Raw genomic sequence first — 25701 nt, 5'->3', positions numbered from 1 at the left:
GTAGTCGTGGGTCTGAGCGGCGCTACTCTGAGGGGCCAGGGAGGTCTGCGACAGAGGCTGAGGAGAGAGAGGGAGAGACGCCAGTTTGCTCCCAGGAGAGGCAAGAAGGGGACAGGATTATTTACTTGCTCTGTTTGGAGACCAAGGAGAGAATAAATTGCTATTGATTTTTGGTTCGTTGCAGCTAAGTGTCTTCCTGCCTTTGCAGTGGCTCAGGGCCAAGAAAAAAATTCTTTATTATAAGGGCCTATCCACATTCGTCTTCTGTGTTTTTCATCATGTGAATTCATCGCTGTGGCCTGTTGTAATTTCCTTTTACACTGGGTTCAGCACTCCAACTGGAGTGAACCTAGGCCTTTTCTACTGAAGAGTGGTTGGCTACAGTTTACAGTGGAGAGTGAGTGAATGTGTGGGTTGCATTTTGTGTGGTCCTTAGAGTTTTGGAACTGACACGTTATTGACCGGAGACTAGTTATCTCAATCCTGACAAACTAGACTCACACTGATTTTTGATTGAAAAGTTATTTAGATGAGACAGCGTCCAAACTAAACAAACTGACCATGGTAGGCTAGATTATAGGCCGTATTCCTGCTCTGAACATGTGCTCTCTATGGGCTCATGAAATGACTGGATCGCCTACTTAGGATAATGATATGGTTAAAACAGACATTTGTCATTATCTGGAAATGTGTATAATGAGTGGGTGAACTGGTATTTTACTGCAATGATAAAAGCTCATCAAAGATGCAGCTTTTCCTCCCTCGTCCTTAATTATCATGCCCCTTTTTCATAAAGGCCTATTTGCGTGTTCATTTCCCTTACCCCATGGTGGGTTTGGAGTAAAGCAAATAACCTAGGGCCCTCAAAAGATGATTTGAAAAGGCGTCCGTTAAAAAATCTAACATTTACATTCAATAGGTCTTATAGCACTTTATCCAAACTACGATGTCTCTTTATTCATATTTCCATTCATTGGTTTAACTGGAGGCGCAGGAGGAGAGGACCTTGAAAAGCTGGGCTTCGGTGCGTGATGGCAGAAAGGAAATTGGTGTGTCAATCAGAAGTTTTCATATCTCCAAGCTGACTGTCATGAAAAAGGAGGCCGAAAGAGAGAAATGATAGAAAGAAATAGATTGAAAGAGCTGTAGGGAGAGAAAGAGCCAGTGCAGAAAAAATGAGCAGAAGTGACTGAAAGGGACAGATAGGCCTGCTCTGATAAAGCTGACGTAGTGTTAGTGCCTAATTGCCTCTGGAAAAGATAGGAGCCTCTCGGAAATCCAAGAGGATAATGACTGTATTACTGTCAATCAATAGCGGTTGAATGTGAGGTAAATACGTATTACGAGGCGGAAGGGAAAAGGAATTACTTAACAACTACACACAGAAACCTAAATCCCCAATAGAGTTCAACTGATTCCTATCGCTCCCTGTGTTGCCTCGTGTCCATGTACACTGTGTCCTGGTATTTCCCCACTGAGATGATGTCAAGGTTACCTTGGTATGGTGCGGAAGGATAGTGAAAATGAAATATCAAGCAGCGTTTGTAGCTGTGCGCCTGCTCTACTCTACCTCATTGTAGTGCAGTTGATGAGTTTCTTGCCACAAGCACTTTAAAACAATGCTTGTTCCAGCTCCTGATCTAGTGTCTTTTTACTCTTGGGCCCGGTTCTTTTCCTCCAAACGCACCTCTCTGTGAGAAATTTCTCCTAAAGTAATGCTTTTATTGTGTAGTCAATGATTAAACCCCTGAATAATTTCACGTCTCAGCTCCTCTAGCGTGTGAACGACCACCTGAAATGCCACCGGTGCCTTTCACTGAACGCCACAGTTTCTAATTAAAAGGCACGGATGGGGTCCGGAAAACAAATTCCAGCTGAAATTGGAATTGGTTACAATGACTCCCATGCAAATATCTGCTGCCTGCAGCCACAGTGCCAATAACAGGGAGTGGGGGCGCAGGTGAGACGGCTGACGTGTGGAAATGAAATAGCAATAGAAGGATGGGGGAGGGCGAGAGGGAGGGGGAGGCAATGCAGATCTGAAAAATCAGGGGAATGAATAGGAGCACCTGGCCTTTCACTGGTACTTGTGGACTATTATCCAGTTAAACAGTCTTTAATAGCCACTCTGCCTCTTTAAGATCTGTTTGCCCAGACCAGGGAAGTGCTTTGATCTGTGGGGCCTGCATGTTTCAGAATATTTGACTTACAAAGAGTAAGTGTGGTCTGGAATGTGACAGGCTTTCTGTAAATGCACTGTGTCCATGTACTTCTTTGACTGTCATCGCCATCATATCGGCAAGATCAATATGGGGAAGGTGGCTTGGCACCACCTTACCAACTGTCATTCTCTCTCTCAGACGGAGCCCAGTCATGCATACAGGTGTTGCGTCGCTCTGCCCCTCCTGAGGTCTTGCGGGTGGCAGACGCAGGCTAATGGTTAATTACCATTGTTAATTACCTCCCTCTGTCTCTGTCCCCTTCAGATGGAGCTGTGACAGGCGGATTGGCAGCGCCAGGTGGCACAGTCAAAACACCCGCAGCAACAGGGCAAACCTGTCTGTCACAGTGCAGATAGGCTAGCGGTTGGCGCCTCTGACCAGTAACTGTAAGGTTGATATATTGAGTCCCAGAGCCGCCAAGGTGAAACATCTGTATTTTAGCAAGGCAATTAAACCTGATCGCGCCTTTAAATCGCTTTGGATTAGAGCATCGGCTAAATGACAAAATCCTGAATAAATGTACAGACTGCACATTAACTGTAAGAAGCAGATGCAATTATTTGTCACATTTCAATACAACATTAGACAACATATCTTTACAATACTGCGACCTATTGAATAATGAATAATAGGTCTTGCTGAATGAATAGTCACTTTTTGGCCATTTAGTACCAGTGCACAGCAGCTGTAAAAGTCTAAATAAAAACATGTGCTGTATATGAAAAAGACTTTACGCAGATGCACCTTCAAGATAAGTGGCAAGTTACAGCGTGTCACAAACCAAGCTAGCAACAATGCAAATGGGTCATAATCTCCAAGAATGACTTGTTCCTCATTGTTTTGATATTTTTGTTGCTTAGCTCGCTATGTAGAGAGTGTCAGAAATAAAACTAAAAATGCAATGCTGCATCAGGTATATGATGACGCAGTATCATATTGCAACATGACAACCAGTGCAGGGTCAGGACACTGAGCATAGCTGATTCTGTTATGTTAAACACTGGCAACAAAGGAGCCAATCACAATCATCCAATCAAACAGTCATGAACAGCTGTATTGGGTACAGTGGATCTAAAATGTCTACACACCCCTGTTAAAATGCCAGGTTTTTGTGATGTAAAAGAATGAGACAAAGATAAATCATGTCAGAACTTTTTCCACCTTTAATGTGACCTATAACATGAACAATTCAATTGAAAAACAAACTGAAATCTTTGAGGGGGAAAAATAAAAAACTCACAATAACCTGGTTGCATAATTGTGCACACCCTTAAACTAATACTTTGTTGAAGAACCTTTTGATTTTATTACAGCACTATGAGTCTATTAGCATGGCACATCTTGATGTGGCAATATTTGCCCACTCTTCTTTGCCAAAGCGCTCCAAATCTGTCAGATTGCAAGGACATCTCCTGTGCACAGCCCTCTTCAGATCACCCCACAATTGGATTCAGGTCTGGGCTCTGGCTGGGCCATTCCAAAATGTTAATCATCTTCTGGTGAAGCCATGCTTTTGTGGATTTGGATGTGTGCTTTGGGTCGTTGTCATGCTGAAAGGTGAACTTCATCTTCAGTTTTCTAACGGACGCCTGAAGATTTTGTGCCAAAATTGCCTGGTATTTGGAACTGTTCATAATTCCCTCTACCCTGATTAAGGCCCCAGTTCCAGCTGAAGAAAAACAGCCTCAAACCATGATGCTGCTACCACCATGCTTCACTGTGGGTATGGTGTCCTTTGGGTGATGTGCAGTGTTGTTTTTGCGCCAAACATACCTTTTGGAATTATGGCCAAAAAGTTCAACCTTGGTTTCATCAGACCATAACACATTTTCCCACGTGGTTTTGGGGGACTTGATGTTTGTTTTTGCAAACTTCAGCCGGGCTTGGATGTTTTTCTTTGTAAGAAAAGGCTTCCGTCTTGCCACCCTACCCCATAGCCCATTCATATGAAGAATATGGGAGATTGTTGTCACATGTAGCTCACAGCCAGTACTTGACAGAAATTCCTGCAGGTCCTTTAATGTTGCTGTAAGCCTCTTGGAAGCCTCCCTTTTTTCCAGTTTTATTCTTGTCTTTTCATCAATGTTGGAGGGACGTCCAGTTCTTGGAAATGTCTTTGTGCCATATTTTCTCCACTTGATGATGACTGTCTTCACTGTTCCATGGTATATCTAATGCTTTGGAAATAATCTTGTACCCTTCTCCTGACTGATATCTTTCTCTGCGAACCATGGCTTTTGCTCTGAGATGCAACTAAGAAAAACAGCTGAACTTTATTTGTGATTAATCAGAGTCACTTTAAATGATGGCAGGTGTGTAATGACTTCTATTTAACATGAGTTTAAATGTGATTGGTTAATTCTGAACACAGCCACATCCCCAGTTATAAGAGGGTGCGCCCACTTATGCAACCAGGTTTTTATTTTTCATTTTTCCCTCTCGAAGATTTCAGTTTGTTTTTCAATTGAATTGTTCACATTATAGGTCACATTAAAAGTGGAAAAAGTTCTGACATGATTTATCTTTGTCTCATTCTTTTACATCACATGAACCTGGCATTTCAACCGGGGTGTGTAGACTTTTTTTATATCCGCTGTATAAGAATTACAGGTAATGCAGCAGCAGAGTACAACCTGGCAACCCATGACGGGTCAACAGCCAAACAGCCACTGATATCCGTATCAGGTATATTTAAAACTGGTAACAGAATAGCCAATCAATGTCCAGCCTGAGCAGGTCAAAGGAAACCAAACAGCCACGGATAGCTATGTCAGGTATACCGAGGAAAGATAATGCATCAGCAAATTACAATCTGGCAAAGCTGTAGGAGGTATATTATTATCGGCAATGCAGTAGCCAAATAATCTGTCAGGTTTTGAAGGGACAAAGAATCAAACCACAGACACCGTATCAAGTGTAATGAATTCAGGCATTATAATTGGTGCCTGTAAGGAAATCACTTACCCCAAAAAGGCAAAGAGGTTGATATGAGCTTGACCTCTCTATTTATGGTGCGTATTGTGAGTATCAGAAGGGGGGAGGGAGGAAAATAGCCGAGTGTCAGCTGCATAGCAGTGACAGGAAAGACCATGTGAGGGTAGGACAGAGCCAATGGACTTGGTGTATTCAATTGCAAAGTTTAGATAACGATCACCAAATTATAAACTACAAGTTGAAAAGGTATCTTTTTTCCCCCCATACTTTTAGCCTGTTATGTTATTTAATTTGGGATGAAGGTTCTGCTTCATCACAGCAACACTATGCCAATCAGGGGCCATTGAGTCTTTAGAGAAATCCCAACTGTTGCAAACCAAATATTAGACTAAAACATTGTGAAAATATTGTGTAGATTTTTTTTCTTCAGAAGTGAAAGTTTATAAATTGCCTGCTGGCTGTGGGACAGTGAATGTGCAGTCATAAATGAAATGGAACTGATTTCATAATAACCTGGGAAATGTGGGAATTGTGGTAAATAACTCTCAGCTATTAATCAAACAGCATCCAAACAACCTGTTATACATCAGTTAGTCTTGAAATGTATGTAAAGAGATGCAAATAAGCTGTCCTTGATTTTCAGTTGAATTTAGTTTAGTATTTTTAATGGGTAAAATACAAGATACATACTGTATAATGTAAAATATACAGTTCCTTCACGTTCTCCTCATTTTGTTGTCGTATAGATTAAATTTTTTGTCATCAATCTACACATCACATCCCATAATGACAAAGCCAAAAACATGAGCTTTTTTAAATTGTGTGTCACTTTATTGAAAATGAAAAAAAAAACTGAAATATCCCATGGATGTTGGTATTCATACCCTTTTCCATCACCCTGCTCTCACATTATGCTGTAATACATCATGTTTCTTTTGACCATCAATGAGTTGTCTGTACAACTTGACTGTAGCCCACCTGTGGTACATTTAACTGATTGGACATTTGTTTTCAAAGAATAGAACTGGGACGGTTAAAAAAGAATTGCTAAAGCATAAGACATTTAAAAGCTCTGTTAAGACGTTTAGGACCACCAAGACTCTTCCTGGAGCCGGCTGCCTGGCCAACCTTAGTAACAGAGCGAGAAGGACCTTGGTCAGGGAGATGCAGAGCTTCCGTGTTATTCTGCAGAGATGGGAGAACTTGCCAGGAGGACCAACATCTCTGCAGCCCTCCATCAATCAGGCCTTCGTGGTAGAGTGGCTAGTCAGAAGCCACACTTGAGTAAAAGACATTTGTCACGCCGTCTGCAGGAAAAAATATTCTCTGGTCTGATGAGAACAAAACCGAACTATTAGGCCTGAATGCCAAGCGCTAAAAGGTATCGCTCATCACCAGGCTAATACCATCCCTATAGTAAAGCATGGTGGTGGGAACATCATGTTATCATCCTTGAAGAAAACCTGGTGTTCAAAATCCATGTGTGCAAAGCTGGATGAGGCATACCCAGGAGGACTCGAGCTGTAATCACTGCCAAAGACCCTTTTACAAAGTACTGAATAAAGGGCCTGAATACTGATGTACATGAGATAATTAAGTTTTTTATTTTCAGGGAATTTGTTTTTATTGTCATTGCTGGGATAGATTGTGACAAGAAAAGAAATGTATTCAATTCAAATAAATCGATCACACAAGAAATGTTGAGACCGTGAAGGCTTTTGAATACTTTTCGAAGGCACTGATGAAATAGTTCTTAGCTACAAAAGTCCTTGAGTGCAACAATACAATGTTTGAAACAACAGACTCGTGGTATATGTTCTCATGTACATGGCTATCAGCCAGTCAGCATTCAGGTTTCAAAACACCAGGCTTATAATTAACATTGACGCAATGTGTCATGCCAAAAAATTATATTGGCCATATACCATACTTTGTTGAGACTCACATACCCTCATTGGTTGATGACCAACATAATATTCACTCTACCTTTTCAATAATTAAAACAATTGAATTGGTCATTTTAATACATTATTTGGCCAGAAAGTGGGGAAGGGAAGAAGAGAGTCTGTGCCTAAAGAGCAGTGAGCTGGATAAAACCCCTCCGTGCCCCAGCAGATGTGCAGTGGAGGCAGACGTTTAACAAGGGACAAGGCTTGCACCTCTGGGAGGCCCCTTTCTTAATGGTCAGGGTGACCGATGTCCAGGAAGTCCATTACCAAGTTGCAGAGGTAGGTGTTAGGGTCCTATGCTTAGTGATTTGTTTGGAGTGGACTATAGCCCCATATTCCCCTACAAGTCCAGTTTCCTTTTCTTTGTATAGCGTTCAACTCAACCTTCCAGAAGAAGTTCCCAGTCCGATACCCCCCCTTCCACCCCAGGTGTTGCTGAGACTCCTCCTCTGGACCTCTAGACTCTGTCAATATGATGCTGAGACTCCTCCTCTGGACCTCTAGACTCTGTCAATATGATGCTGAGACTCCTCCTCCTCTGGACCTCTAGACTCTGTCAATATGATGCTGAGACTCCTCCTCCTCTGGACCTCTAGACTCTGTCAATATGATGCTGAGACTCCTCCTCCTCTGGACCTCCAGACTCTGTCAATATGATGCTGAGACTCCTCCTCCTCTGGACCTCCAGACTCTGTCAATATGATGCTGAGACTCCTCCTCCTCTGGACCTCTAGACTCTGTCAATATGATGCTGAGACTCCTCCTCCTCTGGACCTCTAGACTCTGTCAATATGAGGCTAAGACTCCTCCTCTGGACCTCTAGACTCTGTCAATATGATGCTGAGACTCCTCCTCCTCTGGACCTCTAGTCTCTGTCAATATGATGCTGAGACTCCTCCTCCTCTGGACCTCTAGTCTCTGTCAATATGATGCTGAGACTCCTCCTCCTCTGGACCTCTAGACTCTGTCAATATGATGCTGAGACTCCTCCTCCTCTGGACCTCTAGACTCTGTCATTATGATGCTGAGACTCCTCCTCCTCTGGACCTCTAGACTCTGTCATTATGATGCTGAGACTCCTCCTCCTCTGGACCTCTAGACCCTGTCAATATGATGCTGAGACTCCTCCTCCTCTGGACCTCTAGACTCTGTCAATATGATGCTGAGACTCCTCCTCCTCTGGACCTCTAGACTCTGTCAATATGAGGCTAAGACTCCTCCTCCTCTGGACCTCTAGTCTCTGTTAATATGATGCTGAGACTCCTCCTCCTCTGGACCTCTAGACCCTGTCAATATGATGCTGAGACTCCTCCTCCTCTGGACCTCTAGACTCTGTCAATATGATGCTGAGACTCCTCCTCTGGACCTCTAGACTCTGTCAATATGATGCTGAGACTCCTCCTCCTCTGGACCTCTAGTCTCTGTCAATATGATGCTGAGACTCCTCCTCCTCTGGACCTCTAGTCTCTGTCAATATGATGCTGAGACTCCTCCTCCTCTGGACCTCTAGACTCTGTCAATATGATGCTGAGACTCCTCCTCCTCTGGACCTCTAGACTCTGTCATTATGATGCTGAGACTCCTCCTCCTCTGGACCTCTAGAGTCTGTCATTATGATGCTGAGACTCCTCCTCCTCTGGACCTCTAGACCCTGTCAATATGATGCTGAGACTCCTCCTCCTCTGGACCTCTAGACTCTGTCAATATGATGCTGAGACTCCTCCTCCTCTGGACCTCTAGACTCTGTCAATATGAGGCTAAGACTCCTCCTCCTCTGGACCTCTAGTCTCTGTTAATATGATGCTGAGACTCCTCCTCCTCTGGACCTCTAGACCCTGTCAATATGATGCTGAGACTCCTCCTCCTCTGGACCTCTAGACCCTGTCAATATGATGCTGAGACTCCTCCTCCTCTGGACCTCTAGACTCTGTCATTATGATGCTGAGACTCCTCCTCCTCTGGACCTCTAGAGTCTGTCATTATGATGCTGAGACTCCTCCTCCTCTGGACCTCTAGACCCTGTCAATATGATGCTGAGACTCCTCCTCCTCTGGACCTCTAGACTCTGTCAATATGATGCTGAGACTCCTCCTCCTCTGGACCTCTAGACTCTGTCAATATGAGGCTAAGACTCCTCCTCCTCTGGACCTCTAGTCTCTGTTAATATGATGCTGAGACTCCTCCTCCTCTGGACCTCTAGACCCTGTCAATATGATGCTGAGACTCCTCCTCCTCTGGACCTCTAGACCCTGTCAATATGATGCTGAGACTCCTCCTCCTCTGGACCTCTAATCTCTGTCAATATGATGCTGAGACTCCTCCTCCTCTGGACCTCTAGTCTCTGTCAATATGATGCTGAGACTCCTCCTCCTCTGGACCTCTAGACTCTGTCAATATGATGCTGAGACGACTTCTCCTCTGGACCTCTAGACTCTGTCAATATGATGCTGAGACGACTTCTCCTGTGGATATGTATCATATCATTTGATATGATCAATGTCACAAGGAATACGGAATGTGAAGTCACAGTAATTTTGTGCTGAGATTCTAGCAAACTAAAAAATATATTGTGTGCAATGCAGTTGGATAACTCTGCAGTGTTTTCAGGTAGTAAAGGATACCATAGCAGGTGGATAACACTGCTGTGTTTTCAGGTAGTAAAGGATAACATTGCAGGTGGATAACACTGCTGTGTTTTCTGGTAGTGAAGGATAACATTGCAGGTGGATAACACTGCTGTGTTTTCTGGTAGTGAAGGATAACATTGCAGTTAGATTACTCTGCAGTGTTTTCAGGTAAAGGATAACATTGCAGGTGGATAACTGCAGTGTTTTCAGGTAATAAAGGATAACATTGCAGGTGGATAACACTGCTGTGTTTTCAGGTAGTAAAGGATAACATTGCAGGTGGACAACACTGCTGTGTTTTAAGGTAGTAAAGGATAACATTGCAGGTGGACAACACTGCTGTGTTTTCAGGTAGTAAAGGATAACATTGCAGGTGGACAACACTGCTGTGTTTTCAGGTAGTAAAGGATAACATTGCAGGTGGATAACACTGCTGTGTTTTCAGGTAGTAAAGGATAACATTGCAGGTGGACAACACTGCTGTGTTTTAAGGTAGTAAAGGATAACATTGCAGGTGGATAACACTGCTGTGTTTTCAGGTAGTAAAGGATAACATTGTAGGTGGATAACACTGCTGTGTTTTAAGGTAGAAGCAGTCATCTGCATGACAACATTGCAGTGTGTTATTGAATTGCATCACACAAGTAAACAAATAAGGTGCAAACACAAAGCTGGAGAGCATTTCCACAAACAAATCTGTTGCTTTCTCACAGTAACAGAAAAACTGGTTCATGAACTGCTGGTTCATGTGTGAATAATGAAGTCTGCAGCCTTTTTAGGGAAATAAGATATTAGTGATCAAGCAATGATACAGGTTTGTTATGTATAAATATGAGTTTGTCTATTTTATATTACATTTAGGGCATTTCCTGTGTAGGACATACAAACAGGTGACAGATATGAAGAGAAACAATGGTTGTGTTTGAGTTAGGTGTTGGGATACCAAGAGTCACTGGAACAGCTTCAATGTGCCTTGGTGTAGATTCTACCAGTCTCTGGGAACTACAGGAGGGATGGAACACCACTCTTCCAAAAGATATTCCCTCGTTTGGTGTTTTGCTGATGGTGGCGGAGAGCGCTGTCTAACATGTCAGTCCAAACACCCCCCACGTGTTCAGTTCGGTTAAGATTTGGTGACTGCTGAGCTCATAGCAGATGATTCACATCATTTCATTTTCATATGCATAAAACCATTCCCTGACCCTTCTTGTGCTCTGGGTGTTATCCTTGAAGACACCACTCCCACTGTCCTCTAGCAATCTTGATGCCAAATCGAGGTCAGCAGGGCCTGCTCAGCATGTTTATAATAGAAGATGGAAGCATCTATTCGTTATGTTCCTCCGCTCGTTCAGGTTTTCCCATTCATTTGTCACCCGTCTGGAAAGCCTAAAGAAACCAAAGGGTTCCTCGTAATTTAGAAATAATCTTTTCTGTTTCATGAACGGAATAAACACATTAAGGCAAAATTGAACACAATGGATAAACCTCTGCCTGGTTTTGTCTTATCTCTCTAAAGAAAAACAGGCAAATAACAATTTAATGTTAAACATTTTAGTTTGCTGACCAAATAGTAAATCATTTGACTAAATGATGATAACATCCCACTTTCTCCATGTGCATGTATTTACATTTAAACATAATCGAGGATTAATGAGATCAGTCAAGAAAAGTGAAACAGTTAATTTATGTGTAGGTCAGTATTTTACATGTGCTATCTGTCTTTAATGACACTCGGGACTGTGGTATTCTGTAAGGTTTTAGTTCTCTTACACTTTTTGCTTATTAGAATCAGTTTATTCTGGGGAAAAATACAGCCAGTGGGTAAAGTCATTATGTCAGCAGTTGAAATGGCGATTTAGTTCCATATGATTCGAATTTGATTTCTTCGATCATACATTACAATTGTATAATGCAAACTCCACAAATATTTTGGGGACTTGGGTATCTTTAGAAACGGGATTGAGAACAGCAAGTTAATTTTGCAGTATCACAGTACAACAAATGTGTGTATTCAAAATATTCTTTATGGAACATTAAGTAAAACTACACAGTTAAATACAGTTAAATCTGTATGCATTGTATTGTGAATGCATGTCATAAATTGAATAACTAGCATACACTGCTTCCCCCTCAAAACATTTTAACAATGGATAAGCGCAAACTGTTCCGTAAACACTGTGTTCTGATTCACTTGTTGGCAGCGTATTTTATGCGGGGGCAAACTTTATTTCTTCGTCCTTCTCCAAAATGGCTGTGGTTTTAGCTATCAGGTTTTGTTTAATACTTGTTGTTTCAAGCAAGCTAAGTAATGTTGGAGGTTAAGGAAAATTGACAAAACTAAACGAAAACATGACTTAATCAAAAAACGAATCTCCAAAATGTATAATCGATATCGTCATTTCATGATTGTGATTTATTTCCCAGGCCTAGTCCAGGGATCTTATTCATCAATACACCTTTATATTATATGAGGATCAGGGGTGTAGTATGAAATTCTTGGGCATGTCTCCCCTCTTTATTCAAGATTTAAAAAATTCGAAGGCCCCTCCACATGTTAGGGCCCTATATACTGTACTTAGGACCCATTTTCCCTCCGGTCCGATGCCACTGATGGGGATGTATTCAGTCGGTTTGGGAACCGTTAAATTCTTGCAGGCTATCTTTTAGAGAAGTGATTCCTGGCTTTTGAGCACCGGGGCCGGGTTAAGCTGATAAACAGATGCTGCGTGTCCAGAATCAACAAGACCATTGATCTGAGAGACAATCCTCCTGGGAACAGTCAGTGGGGCCTGACCAACCTGGCAGCTGCCTCATGACCTCCGCTGACTGCCAGGAGGCTGGATAGCCGGGCGTGGACCGGGCAACGCAGGGCTCATGGCACTGTATCGCCCCAGCATTACACTGCAGCACCTAGAGGCCGTTTACACATTACCTACCACCTTACTGTACCAGCTATCATGGTATGGGCTGGATAGTCTAGTGGAGGAACGGCTCAGCCTACAGTTAGGATTGGAGTTTGTTCTCTTAATTGCTCAAAGCGAGTTCTGGAATTGAGGAATCCATCTTCTTTATAGTAATGTGTTGAGGAAATTAGGGGCTGGGGGTTGGCCGTATTTCACTGCATATTTCTTTTGCCATAGCCGTTTGGGTGTTTTATCGCTAATCAATGGGGAGCCTAAGGGATTGACGTGGGCAGTGCAGTGCCCTCATAAAGGAGACACGTGGCCCCGTCAAACCCCCGGATAGTATGGCGTTACCACCTGCAGAGCCTAGCAGTGTGCCTGCGGGAAACGACTGGACTGCAATGCTGGGTTCAACCCCCTGGAGGGATCCAAGTCCAGGGCAGCTGTCAATCACTGAGTCATTATGATGAATGGAGTCCTTTGCAGGGACATTTTCAAACCCCCGTTCTCCTGTTTATCTTCTCTCTTCTTACTCCCAATTTAACCGAACCACCCCCTTCCCACACCCTCCTGTTCTCCTTTGGCTCCTGGACTAAAGACTCCCCAGAGCTGCTTGCCTTCGATGCAGCATTTCAGAGTTTGGCTAATCTGTCTTCATATTACTGCCTGTGTGCGGGCTGCATTGATCTGGCACTCCACCCAGACACAAATCATTGGTTGCCTGTGATCTCCCCCCTCCCTCATCTCCCTGCCTCTCACTTTCCTCTCCTTTCTGAATTACTGTCATGGGACGTCATCGATAAATAACCTCTGTTTCATTCTGTTTAGACTGGTTCCCACCTGAGAGCTAGACGTTGTCCAGCATGTCCTAGTTCTGCTTAAATGTTCACACCATAATACCATGGAAAATGACATGGGTGCTGTGGTGATGCTTACTCACCTCAGCCCTTTTTCCTCTCAATCCCAAATCAGATAAAACACAGCCAGCCCGTCCCTCTCACTGTGTTTTTACCATCTATTTTGACAAAAATGAAGATGCCTGTTACAGCTTTGGAAGTGCGCTCTCAGTATTCCCCCTGCATGCAACCGAGTTTATGGGATTACGTTATGAGTTGTTAGCCTTCCAGCAATGTCTGTGCTTGGTAATCCCACCTGGTTAAGTTGGGGCTTCATGATTGCATTCTGTCGCTCTTCTTCCCCAGACTGTGAGCTCAGGTAATCTGGACACGTTGTGCTCCCATCACCAAACCGACAGATTCCCTGGTGAAACATGACAAGGGGGAATTTGCTCATTTGTAATCTGCTTGGATGGGATGCAAAACAATGAGGGACATTATGAAACCCTTGAGTGACGGGACAAATCCGAATCCGCCACTCACCTCATTCACTTTGTCCCACCGCTCTGACCGGATTGGCTTTAGAACTGACAAAGGCCAATCAGCCAAGAAATGTCCTGCTGGTCATTGCTCCGATTCAGGTAGGATAGTGTATTCGGTGTCAATAAATCAGGTGTCTCCTGCTATATGTGTTCAAACCAACAGTGTAATGGTGTCTGACCGTCCACTCTCTTGTTACCATCTCAGAGAAGGTTTTTATAGTTTCCTTCTGACTCAAGTGGCTTGAGTACATTTGGCTCCGAATAATTCTGTAAAAATTATTCTCTGAGGTAATGTCACATCAGCAACAAGCAATCGCTCCACTTTTTCTTGAGGTAAGTGGCTACGGGAAAAACACTCTGCTTTTCTTGTTCAGCAGAAATCAAGACCTTTTTATTCCTCTTATTCATAGTCATTTCATCTAAACGTAACACTATCTAATTTCCAGTAATAACTATGATCGATGCTTCGTTCCCATGACAACTACACAATGTGTGGTCCTTGGACCAGTGATAAGAATCGGTCTACTTTAAGGGAGCAGTGGTTTGAGTTTCATTGTTCTTCACAAGCCTCTGATTAAATTTGTCATATTCACTCCAAAATAGTGTTTTTTTTTAGATGTTCACACTTCAGTGTCTTGTATTTAAATGTTTGTGACTGTAATATAATGTTGAAAATTGGACAGAAATTGAACATTCTAGTGGGTAATGACATCTTTTAGACCACGGTTTTAAACTGTGTTTTTGCTATCAGATGTAGTTATTTGCCTAGTCTGACTCATTATTGAAATAAAAATTTTGGAAAAAGCGGAACTTCATATTTGTTTTAGGTGTAATTAGTAATAGCCCACTGGGAAATTATTCACATCCAAAGGATTTTAAATCTGGTTTTGTGCTGTATTTATAGACTCATGTAATCAGAACTGTGTTGTATAACATGCTGTGATTATAGGTGGGAAGACAAAATATCTATAAGGAAAACTGTCTCCGGACATCATTTTAACCTTTAATGAAGTTATACAGTTGTTGACTAGATTAGCTCCAGCCCTTTAGTCATTGAACCATAGCTGGTACACTGGAAACCCTAATGACAAACTTACCTCTTCAGTATATAGAATAAACCATACTACAATATGATCCCTCCATTTTATGTTTGACTGAAGAAATACTGTAGATTTTATATTGTACAGCATGTAATTATGAGCACTACAGGCCCAGATATAAAATCATAGAAATGAGTGATTTGCAGTGTTTTAAAATCTATTTTGCTAATATTATAAGTTATTATTTTGCACAAATGACAAAATTGCTTGTGTTATTTGCATAACAATCATAAGCTGTTTTATTATCCCTAGATATATTCCACCTAATGATTTTCTGGCACATTACTTGCCAATCCAATTGAAGAAAAAAATAAAATAATGAAATGAACCATTTCCAAATGAAACCATTCCATCTTATCCTTAATGTAAGGCAATGTAACATCCTTAACATTTTTAGGAACAGTTTATGTGCATCATGTAATGACATCATCATAAGGCCAACTTTCTTCATGGTTTTACATCATATTCTGACTGTTTTATTGTCAGAATACTTTTATTGTACATTCTCCATGACATTCAATATAAGTGGTGGATATCAGGGATAATGCGTGATATTTCAACTTTACAAGATTGTGCAATCACCACATGTCACTCATTTATATATAGGTTTGACATTCTGTGAGACACCAAAGTTGTAATTTTGCCTGAAAATGGTGCATCCATAACGCTGGAATCAGTCTATTTCAGTGAAATGCAGCGTGTCTAAACATGCCAAGGTGGTCTATGCTCATCATTTACAATTTGATTGCAGACATTTTCCTGATCACCCATTTTACAGTGCTGAATTTATCTCTTTGCCTCTAGGAGCTCTGAAAAGGTTGACTCATTTCAATTAAAATAATAAGTAGAAACGATAACAGGAAAAAATACTTTTGCTCCAAATCTCACTCATCTTAATGAATAGGTTTGGGGATTTTTCCATGGCATAGCTGACTGAATTTTAAAATCCTGTTTCTTTGTTTTCTCCTGTCTATCATCAGTTCTCCAGCACAGCCTCATTTCTCTGCTTAAAGTCGTCTCATGTCCTCTCCTCTCTCTGCTCACTTATCCTTCATGCCTGTGTGTTTTCTTTCAGTCTGTCCTTCACCTCCCTTCTCTGCTGTTGTCCTCTGCAGTTTGTCTAGCCTGTCACATTTTCTTTCACTACTCTCCTCTTGGACTTCTGATCCCTCAACCCTCCTTCAGCTTGTTTGCTTTTTGCACCTTCTGACACTCGGACGTCTCTTCCTTTATGTCTCTCTATCAAACGTTGTCTCTTTCAGTCCCTATCGCTCTGTCTCTTTCTGTTTATCTGTCTCTCCCTCTTTCTCCCCATGTTTTTCTCTTCCTTTCTGCCTGCCCGTCTGTCTCTCCGTTTATCCGTCTCTCCTTCTCCCCGTTGTTTCCGTTTCTCTCCACTGTGGTCTCAGACTTACCTCCCCTGCCTCTCCCCCTCTCGCTGTTTGTCTCTCAGTGTACGTGAGGTTTAACTCCAGCCATGGCTTCCCGGTGGAGCTCGAGGAGGGGGCCAGTGTTGCCACGCTGAAGGAGATGGTGGGGAGGCTGCAGGGGGTACTGCCGGAGCAGCTCAGGGTTATCTTCGCCGGCCGTGAGCTGCGCAGCGACTCCACCCTCCAGGTGAGGTCATCGCCCCGTCTGTCCTGCGCGTATCAGTGGGCTTGTGTCTGTTCAGTAGCGGGGGGGGGGGTTTGTTTGTGTCCAGAGTCTGGCTTTCTCCACGCGCACCGAATCCCTCATTATAGGCCCTTGTATTGTAATTGATATTCGGATTAAACACACAGCCGGACAGACGCACACAGCCAGGGAGAGACCCACACCTGCCCTCTCAGCAGTCTCCATGCGCCGTCTCTGGCTGGTGTTTTCTCCCCACTCTGACTCTGTAAGCGTGAACAGAGCTTGGGGATGCCGTGAACTTTAGCCCACGGTGCTTCATTAAGTCTGACCTTCTTAATTATGCATCGAAACAGTCAGGCTCACAAGGAGCGGCCGGGGAGCCAGACACGCACGCACGCACACGCGCGCACACTCCCCAGTCTCTACCTCCAGTCAGTTGTGCTCTCTCTGCACATTTCTCCCTGAGTGCCGAGCTCAATTTCCTTCTGACATATTGCGTCTGAAGCTGGGGTAAGTGCGGGTCTAAGCTATTAGCGAGCGACTAGTGTGATGACTCGACTCTGCCCCCTAGAGTATAACAGAGCCGCTGTTGTGTTTGTCGGCCTTTGTACAAATTGGCATTGTCTGTCCCCGGGGCTTGGGGAAAATAAAGTGCCTCAATGCCCGGACTGAAGGATGGGTGCATACATGGAGAATGTCCTGGAGAGTCTCACGCACTACTATCATTTTCTTTGCCATGGGCCGATGATCCATGATGTTCATTCAGACACCAAGAAGACCTTTCTGTGTGGTTTTTAATGTGTGTCTTCGTTTATGCTGGTTTTCTTGTCTCAGTCGCAGAGTAAAATTCATAGAAATGTGTGTTTGTGTTCAAGTCGGAAAATCTTCACAGTTTGATGCTGTGGTTTAATTCTTAATGGGCTGCTGACATCCCTTACCTTTCTGGTAGATTTTGCAAGACGGCTTATTAGTGCTCATAAAAATTTGACTACCCAATAAAGGAAGAGCGAAAACATGTTTTTAGTCATTTGTGCCAATGTATTGATAATAAAAATTAAAAAAAATCTAATATTGGTATTCAATACATTGTAGAAATGCCTTTGGCAGTGATCACAACCTCACATTTCCTTGGGTATGTCTCTACCAGGTTTGCACACCTGGATTTCGGCAGTTTCTCCCATTCTTCCTTGTAGATCCTCTCAACCTCTTTCAGATTGGAAGGGGAGTGCCGGTGATTTGGGACCTTCAGGTCTCCTCACAGATGTTAACAGGGGTTCACACGCTGTTTAAGACAACTTGGGAAAAAGCTTCTCGATCTATTGCTTTTGAACATGGCAGCAGACAAGAACCCCTACATCCTTTGTTCTGGTTCTGCCTGGCCCAGCCTGGTTAGGAGAACTAGCTCTGGGTCAAGGTGCCGGGTGAAGTGGTGATGCTGTTGCTATGCCTGTCACGTTGTCATCGGTCCCAGAGAGTCTGAGAGCCACCGTGCCTCCAGGCTCAGACAGTCGCTAGTCGCATGTTTTTATCAGCCACAGCCAGGGGAGTGAGTCACTGACATTTGTAGTGACGAGACAAGCGTTCACTGTAATGTGCTCTATTAGCTTTCTCATCCCAGAGGAGGGCTATCTCTCACATTTCTCCCTACCTCTGTCTCGTTCGTTCGGTCATCTCCCTTACAGAATCCTGCTAGTTACTTTCTTATTTTCCTTTCCAAAACCTGTCGTTTCATCTACTGTTCGTAGGGGTGCTGATTGAAACAAGGGAGGGGGCAGTCTTTCAATTTGACAAAACAACCTGATTTGGCTTCTGTGGTCCAATAGCAATTCTGCATTTTAGAATGCCTTTTAGTATTCAGCCAAAATTATTTTTCACAAAACTCATTCCAAAATCACTCTCCTATTACTACAGACATACACTCACCTAAAGGATTATTAGGAACACCATACTAATACTGTGTTTGACCCCCTTTCGCCTTCAGAACTGCCTTAATTCTACGTGGCATTGATTCAACAAGGTGCTGAAAGTTCTCTTTAGAAATGTTGGCCCATATTGATAGGATAGCATCTTGCAGTTGATGGAGATTTGTGGGATGCACATCCAGGGCACGAAGCTCCCGTTCCACCACATCCCAAAGATGCTCTATTGGGTTGAGATCTGGTGACTGTGGGGGCCATTTCAGTACAGTGAACTCATTGTCATGTTCAAGAAACCAATTTGAAATGATTCGAGCTTTGTGACATGGTGCATTATCCTGCTGGAAATAGCCATCAGAGGATGGGTACATGGTGGTCAGAAAGGGATGGACATGGTCAGAAACAATGCTCAGGTAGGCCGTGACATTTAAACGATGCCCAATTGGCACTAAGGGGCCTAAAGTGTGCCAATGAAACATCCCCCACACCATTACACCACCACCACCACCAGCCTGCACAGTGGTAACAAGGCATGATGGATCCATGTTCTCATTCTGTTTACGCCAAATTCTGACTCTACCATCTGAATGTCTCAACAGAAATCGAGACTCATCAGACCAGGCAACATTCTTCCATTCTTCAACTGTCCAATTTGGTGAGCTTGTGCAAATTGTAGCCTCTTTTTCCTATTTGTAGTGGAGATGAGTGGTACCCGGTGGGGTCTTCTGCTGTTGTAGCCCATCCCCCTCAAGGTTGTGCGTGTTGTGGCTTCACAAATGCTTTGCTGCGTACCTCTGTTGTAACGAGTGTTTTTTTCAGTCAAAGTTGCTCTTCTATCAGCTTGAAACAGTCGGCCCATTCTCCTCTGACCTCAAGCATCAACAAGGCATTTTCGCCCACAGGACTGCCGCATACTGGATGTTTTTCCCTTTTCACACCATTCTTTGTAAACCCTAGAAATGGTTGTGCGTGAAAATCCCAGTAACTGAGCAGATTGTGAAATACTCAGACCGGCCCGTCTGGCACCAACAACCATGCCACGCTCCAAATTGCTTAAATCACCTTTCTTTCCCATTCTGACATTCAGTTTGGAGTTCAGGAGATTGTCTTGACCAGGACCACACCCCTAAATGCATTGAAGCAACTGCCATGTGATTGGTTGATTAGATAATTGCATTCATAAGAAATTGAACAGGTGTTCCTAATAATCCTTTAGGTGAGTGTATTTTGAACTTTAAATGAATATTACAGTGCAGAAATTCTACATATAACTCTTAACAAAAACCATTCCACAAAAAAGGCTGTCATTTCAGACGATCATTTCAAGCAGTTCTAACACAAAAAGGACATTATCATTTTCGCAATATTTGAATCTTATTTTGTGCTAATATACATGAAACACTTTATTTGTTAACTGCACTGGGACAAATGTCTCCTTTTTTGAGGACCTTGCAGTGGTTTTGGACCAGTTTTGACCAACATTTCTGTGTACAGTGCGGGCTGTAGAGTCACCACTGTTAGAAATCGGCCGTTTCGTATAGTGGTTGTAATAATTAGCATACCCGTTTGTCAAGGGAGAGAGAAAGTATATTATTTATTGCAGCATTAGAAAGTCTTGTTCATGAGGTTACGGACCTGGTCTTCCTTACACAACCTCAATCTCATCTCAGTCAATCTCTTCTCACTGTAATGTTGGTTACCAGCTAGCCTATACATTAAGGGCGTTTCTAACTTTTTAGAAGTCAACCCCCATGCCATATGGCCATCGTAAACATTCCTGTCATTAGAGCGCTACCTACTGAGAGATAATCTAAACAGAGGTGTTTCTGTTGTTCTCATTATCTAGGCACATTCACTTCCAATGAAACGTACATTCATATTGTAATTGTTAATGCTCAGATTCTACAGTCCCCCCTATCAAACATTTAAAGAAAAACATTACATGTTTGATAAAACATTACAATTCAATTCCTAATGAAAAGAAAAGGCCCATACGCATATGTTACAAATGACTAAAATGAAAGAACAAAATGAGTATCTGACCAATCAGGTCTTATTGTTCCTCAAATGAAAATGAATGTAAACAAGACAATTGACACACCACACTCCGACACCTAACTCAATGTATGACAGTCATCAATCCTATCCCCACCTCAGATTATAAAGGTCAAGAAACATTGACATCAACAGGTTATTATCAGTGTTAACGGTGTTCAGCAGAAAACCAGACTCAACATAACATCATGATTAAAACATTTCCCCCAAAGTCCATTGAGCAATCAAAACCCCCCTTGTCCGTATCATGATCCATGCGACAAAATCATACAAAAGACTTATGCATATCCTGTTGTACCTGTGACAGATTTCTACCTATAAAATAGGGAAAACATCTACCTTTGACAGGGACCACCTATAATAGGGGACACTTCCCTTTCCAAACATACCATGATAGCCATCATAATGTAGATCATTAAGCATCATAAAAAATACGCTGAAGTCCAATACTGGGATTGTCATCGTACAGAGTTTCCCACCTGTCTTGCGAGAAACAAACCTTCATACATATGAAATCACCATATCAGTTTATTTAGGAAAATCTTAGATTGTAAGGAAAGAAGTTAGTTTCCAATCAAGTGTCCTTCAGTTCTTGTCTTCAGTTTTCTTTGTCTTCTACCAGTGATGAAAAGTTCCAAAATCAGTTATTGCAGTCAGTGTGATGTGGACCCAGCAAATTGCCTGGTTGTCCTAACAAGTCAGTGTAGGTGTATAATGGAACAGTGAGTTTCCAACACTTCACTATTTCAAGATTAACACCACAACAGTGTCTTCCACTGTGTTGGGACCATGTGACCTTTCCAGTCAACTGGCCCGTGGTACTCTGACCTGTAGTATGTGGAGTCCTTCAGGACTCAGGTGGGTTCTCCTCTCATCTCGCTGTCGATGATTCTTCTAGAAATGGAGTGTGAAGCCAAGTGATCTGACCCTGGCATCGTTCTGCCATGTGAGTGGTCAGGAAAATATGAAACAGATTCAACCAGTGTAGTTGTAGAAATCCTTCTTGAACATGTTGCTGGTACTCACACACTCAGTTGTCTGTGTCCATTCAGTGACGTGATGTATCATCAGAAAAGGGGTTGTGATGTCCTGATCTGTTGAAAGTATAACTGCAAAACAACAATTAGTGTGGTTCAACAGTCCATCAGACTTTCATCCACTGGGTATGGTTCTGTCAACTCACAACAATGAAGACAATAGATCAGTCCTGAAAACTTGTGGATCTCAGAAGTTCCATCTTCAGAGTGAAGTGTACACCCTATTCAGACAAGTTTCCATAAAAGTCTATGTTCTTTTCCATCCTTTTCCATCCAGAACTGGCACGGTTGTTGTTTGGCTCCTTGTGCTATATTAATGCCCGATAGCAGCTAGTAGTGAAATAAGATTGTCAGACTTGACTTTGCTTAGCCAAATCAGAAATGGTTAGATCTATTCTATTCAACCTTTAAAATGTTAGACCTTAAATCAAACAAAACAATCTCCAAATAAACCAATTAAAAACATCCTGTAAATGGAAAATGTAAAACATAACAGATGCCAATGCTCTGTTATAACTATGCAAACAGGAAAACATTTAATTTAATATGTAGCTCCTTATAAATACCAATTTGATTTGCCTTGAGCCCTAAGCTCAACTCTTTCCAATCATAATCAATTATCATATCATACATCCCCCCTGCCTTCACTTCATTAAGTCAATGGAAAATGACACCATGAGTGAATGCAAAACAATGACAAATAAGGCTACAGGAGGCGCCATCCTGAACCCACACTGGCCATCTTTTCTGGACAGACATGAAAAATAGAGAATTGGTAGTAGGGATGGATCTATAATCCATTCGATAAGGAGTCGCATCCTGTATATTCATCAAAACAAAGTGAACAAGTTAAAAAACACGAACATTCACTAATACAAAGACATCAATGTGCAACACGGTCGCTTGTGCGAAGGAATTATAAACCATATAACCCATTAACAAATTTTACCACATAGCTAAACAGCTCTCAAATTAGAATTTACCACAGTACCATCACACAGGTCTGTGAAATTGGCTATTATGCATTTATAATATCCTGTAGTTTCTTGGCACATGCCTAACTAAATTGTTTTGCCTCCTAGGGGATAAGCTGCGCAACTAAATTGTAAGAGTGAAAAAACCCCAGCCCATGTGCAGTGGTTTACCTGTGGCAATCACCAGGGCAATTGTGTTAGCATAGCTAGCATACACATTTAGCATTTTTACAGGCAACGGCCAAACTACCTCATGGCAAACACAAAGTGTCTTGATTAACCTCCTAAAATTTAGGGAATTCGCAAAGTTAGATACATTTTTACTCCAAATAGTGGCGGTCAGCCAGACCCTAAATCACAACTTTTATGCTTTTTGTTTGTTCTATCATCAACAATGAGGGATGACTTTAGGTCTCTACCCTCACTTCAATTGGTTTCAAAATCATACATTTCAACATTAAAGCTAATGAGAGGAAAATATTTAGCTTTCACTTAATGTTTGTTTATCCCAAAACTGTATATGCTTTTGTTGATAAAATTACCATAGATGAGACCAGACTGAACACTCAAATTTAACCCTTAGTAATAGGCTACTCTGATGTAATGGGAAAGGTTGCTACTATGAGCTCCACCCATTTATGGTAATCCATTAAAAAGGCCAAATGTTAGTTTATGGTCCTCAGACTATCCTATCAATTTAGCCGACATCCTTTGTTAACTGGAGATTTTGATTTAGTGTCCAACCCATCGAATATTTTCGCAGTTTGTAGAAATGTGCTCATCATTATCTATACAACAACTCAACATTAGGGTGGAAATTAAGAAACTCTTAAGAATGGCAATCCAGACAGAAAACAGATGTATGACATCACTAAACTCAAGGTACAATAAGTAATCCAAAGGAAACTCAATGTAGGCCTTAAACACGGTTACATCAATACTCTATTTGTTCATTAGTCAATTTACCATTTTAGAATTTGAACTCCATTAACGAGTATCAGGTGTTGGTTTTGAAAACAAGCATTATCCCAGTTATAGTTGGTAAATACAAATAAGAGAAACTATATTATTTAACCAAACTCAATTCAGCATTTAAAATACATCTAATTGTTATGTTGGGGAATAAACTCTCTTCAGCTGTATTACCCTTTTTTTTAGGCTATGACTATTTTGGATTCAAATTCAGTCCTCATGGGACACAGCGTGTCTCCTTAACGTACAAGTCTATCACCATGTGGATTCTTCATCCTACAACTTATACAATATATAAGGAGAGCGAAAACACAATACTGTAACCTTTTGTAAGACAACCATGAGACTATTTTACCAGATTAGAAAATGATTGTACCAAATTCTAATTCATCACTAGGTTTCAGGCGTACCCACTTGCCCTAGCGAACATGTAATATTTAATTAAATAAGCTTGGCTATTACCGAGGAAGGTGATCAGGTTTCCTTGATAAGTTCCAGCTTCATTTAATGATTAAGTACGATACATTTTTAGGAAATAAACATTTAAGAACTCTGAATCAATGATTATGAAAGCTCACGTCAGTTCCTAGTATTGTCCATGATTCCAGGATCCCATAAGAGAGACTCCATCTTGAGACTACTCTCGGTCAGCCAGGTGGTCAAACAGAATGAATCTTCGTCCATTTCGATTGTCTCCTTTTGCGCCTTTCGACTTTTGTCCTTTCTCGGCCATCTTAACTTTCCTCTGTCTTCTCTCTTCGTCTGTACCACACTCTCCATCTGTCCATATACAACTTCCTCGGAATCCATCTTGTTTAGCCGGAAAACGTTATTTTTCTTTCTGTCCATTTCGAGTCCAGGCATCGTTGTTAATGATCCTTTTCGTTCTTGATGGTATCCTATTCGCGCCTTGCTTTTTAAACATGAACGCATCATGCGCGTCAGAGGCTGCAGTCCTCTTGTTGTATTTGTACAACTGGACGGCATTATATTTTTACTTGTACAAGTCACTGTATAATTGCCGAAAAATACAATATCACACACTAATCCCGAAAAGGAAAATGGAGTGTCATCATACTATGGCGACATGGAATACAGTTCAGCACTGAAGCACACCGGTCAACGCCCCAACAAATTGAGACGGACTGTCCGCACCCGCAGACAGATTCCACGCAATAAAAATCACGGCCTAGTCGGGTCGTCATAGGGCTTGTTTGACAAACTAACGCTTTTTGCAATCTTGACAGTTCGTTCTATGGCGTAGTTTTATGACTCACTGTTCAGTTGTTTTCAGCAACCAGTAACCGGGAAAAACAACTTCTTCCTCGCGATTGCAAATCGAGCCCCTAAGCTCTCCAGCTGAAGTTCAGCAGAATCGTTAAAACATATCCATCAGGTCGCGGCAGCATCATGTTAGAAATCGGCCGTTTCGTATAGTGGTTGTAATAATTAGCATACCCGTTTGTCAAGGGAGAGAGAAAGTATATTATTTATTGCAGCATTAGAAAGTCTTGTTCATGAGGTTACGGACCTGGTCTTCCTTACACAACCTCAATCTCATCTCAGTCAATCTCTTCTCACTGTAATGTTGGTTACCAGCTAGCCTATACATTAAGGGCGTTTCTAACTTTTTAGAAGTCAACCCCCATGCCATATGGCCATCGTAAACATTCCTGTCATTAGAGCGCTACCTACTGAGAGATAATCTAAACAGAGGTGTTTCTGTTGTTCTCATTATCTAGGCACATTCACTTCCAATGAAACGTACATTCATATTGTAATTGTTAATGCTCAGATTCTACACCACTGTTTGTGAGGAGCAAGAATGAAGTGTGGGAAATCTGTGATGTCATTTGCATAGGGAGTGTCAGCTCAGGTGTCCTGGCCTACCCGAAAAATGGATTTCCTCTGACACTTTCGTGGCATCGGGCAAACGATGCGGAAGAGCCTAGTGCTCGCAACAGCGGTGGTTTCATCTCGATGTGAGGTTCCTAGGTGGATGTATCGCTCAAAACATGAA

General features: G+C 42.2%; 1 protein-coding gene across 6 annotated transcripts in view; it reads left to right on the top strand.

The window, feature by feature from the left end:
• prkn (parkin RBR E3 ubiquitin protein ligase) overlaps positions 1 to 25701 on the top strand; it is an 89656-nt gene that overhangs the window by 4394 nt on the left and 59561 nt on the right. For 3 of the 6 annotated variants that reach the window (XR_004575800.1, XM_020047449.3, XM_020047448.3), the window contains exon 2: positions 16094 to 16730. Coding sequence is in view for 5 of the 6 variants with exons in the window: in XM_020047449.3 (XP_019903008.2) it covers positions 16134 to 16730 (597 nt within the window). In the remaining variant the exon portion in view is untranslated. The remainder of the gene's footprint in view (positions 1 to 16093; positions 16731 to 25701) is intronic. The other 3 variants (XM_010896200.4, XM_010896201.4, XM_034292603.1) reach the window with 2 other exon arrangements.

Source organism: Esox lucius, chromosome 6, assembly GCF_011004845.1.
Source record: "Esox lucius isolate fEsoLuc1 chromosome 6, fEsoLuc1.pri, whole genome shotgun sequence".
In the NCBI taxonomy this organism is placed as follows: Eukaryota; Metazoa; Chordata; class Actinopteri; order Esociformes; family Esocidae; genus Esox; species Esox lucius.
Note: the sequence above shows the minus strand (reverse complement) of the source record. Positions and strands in the feature narration are given on the sequence as shown.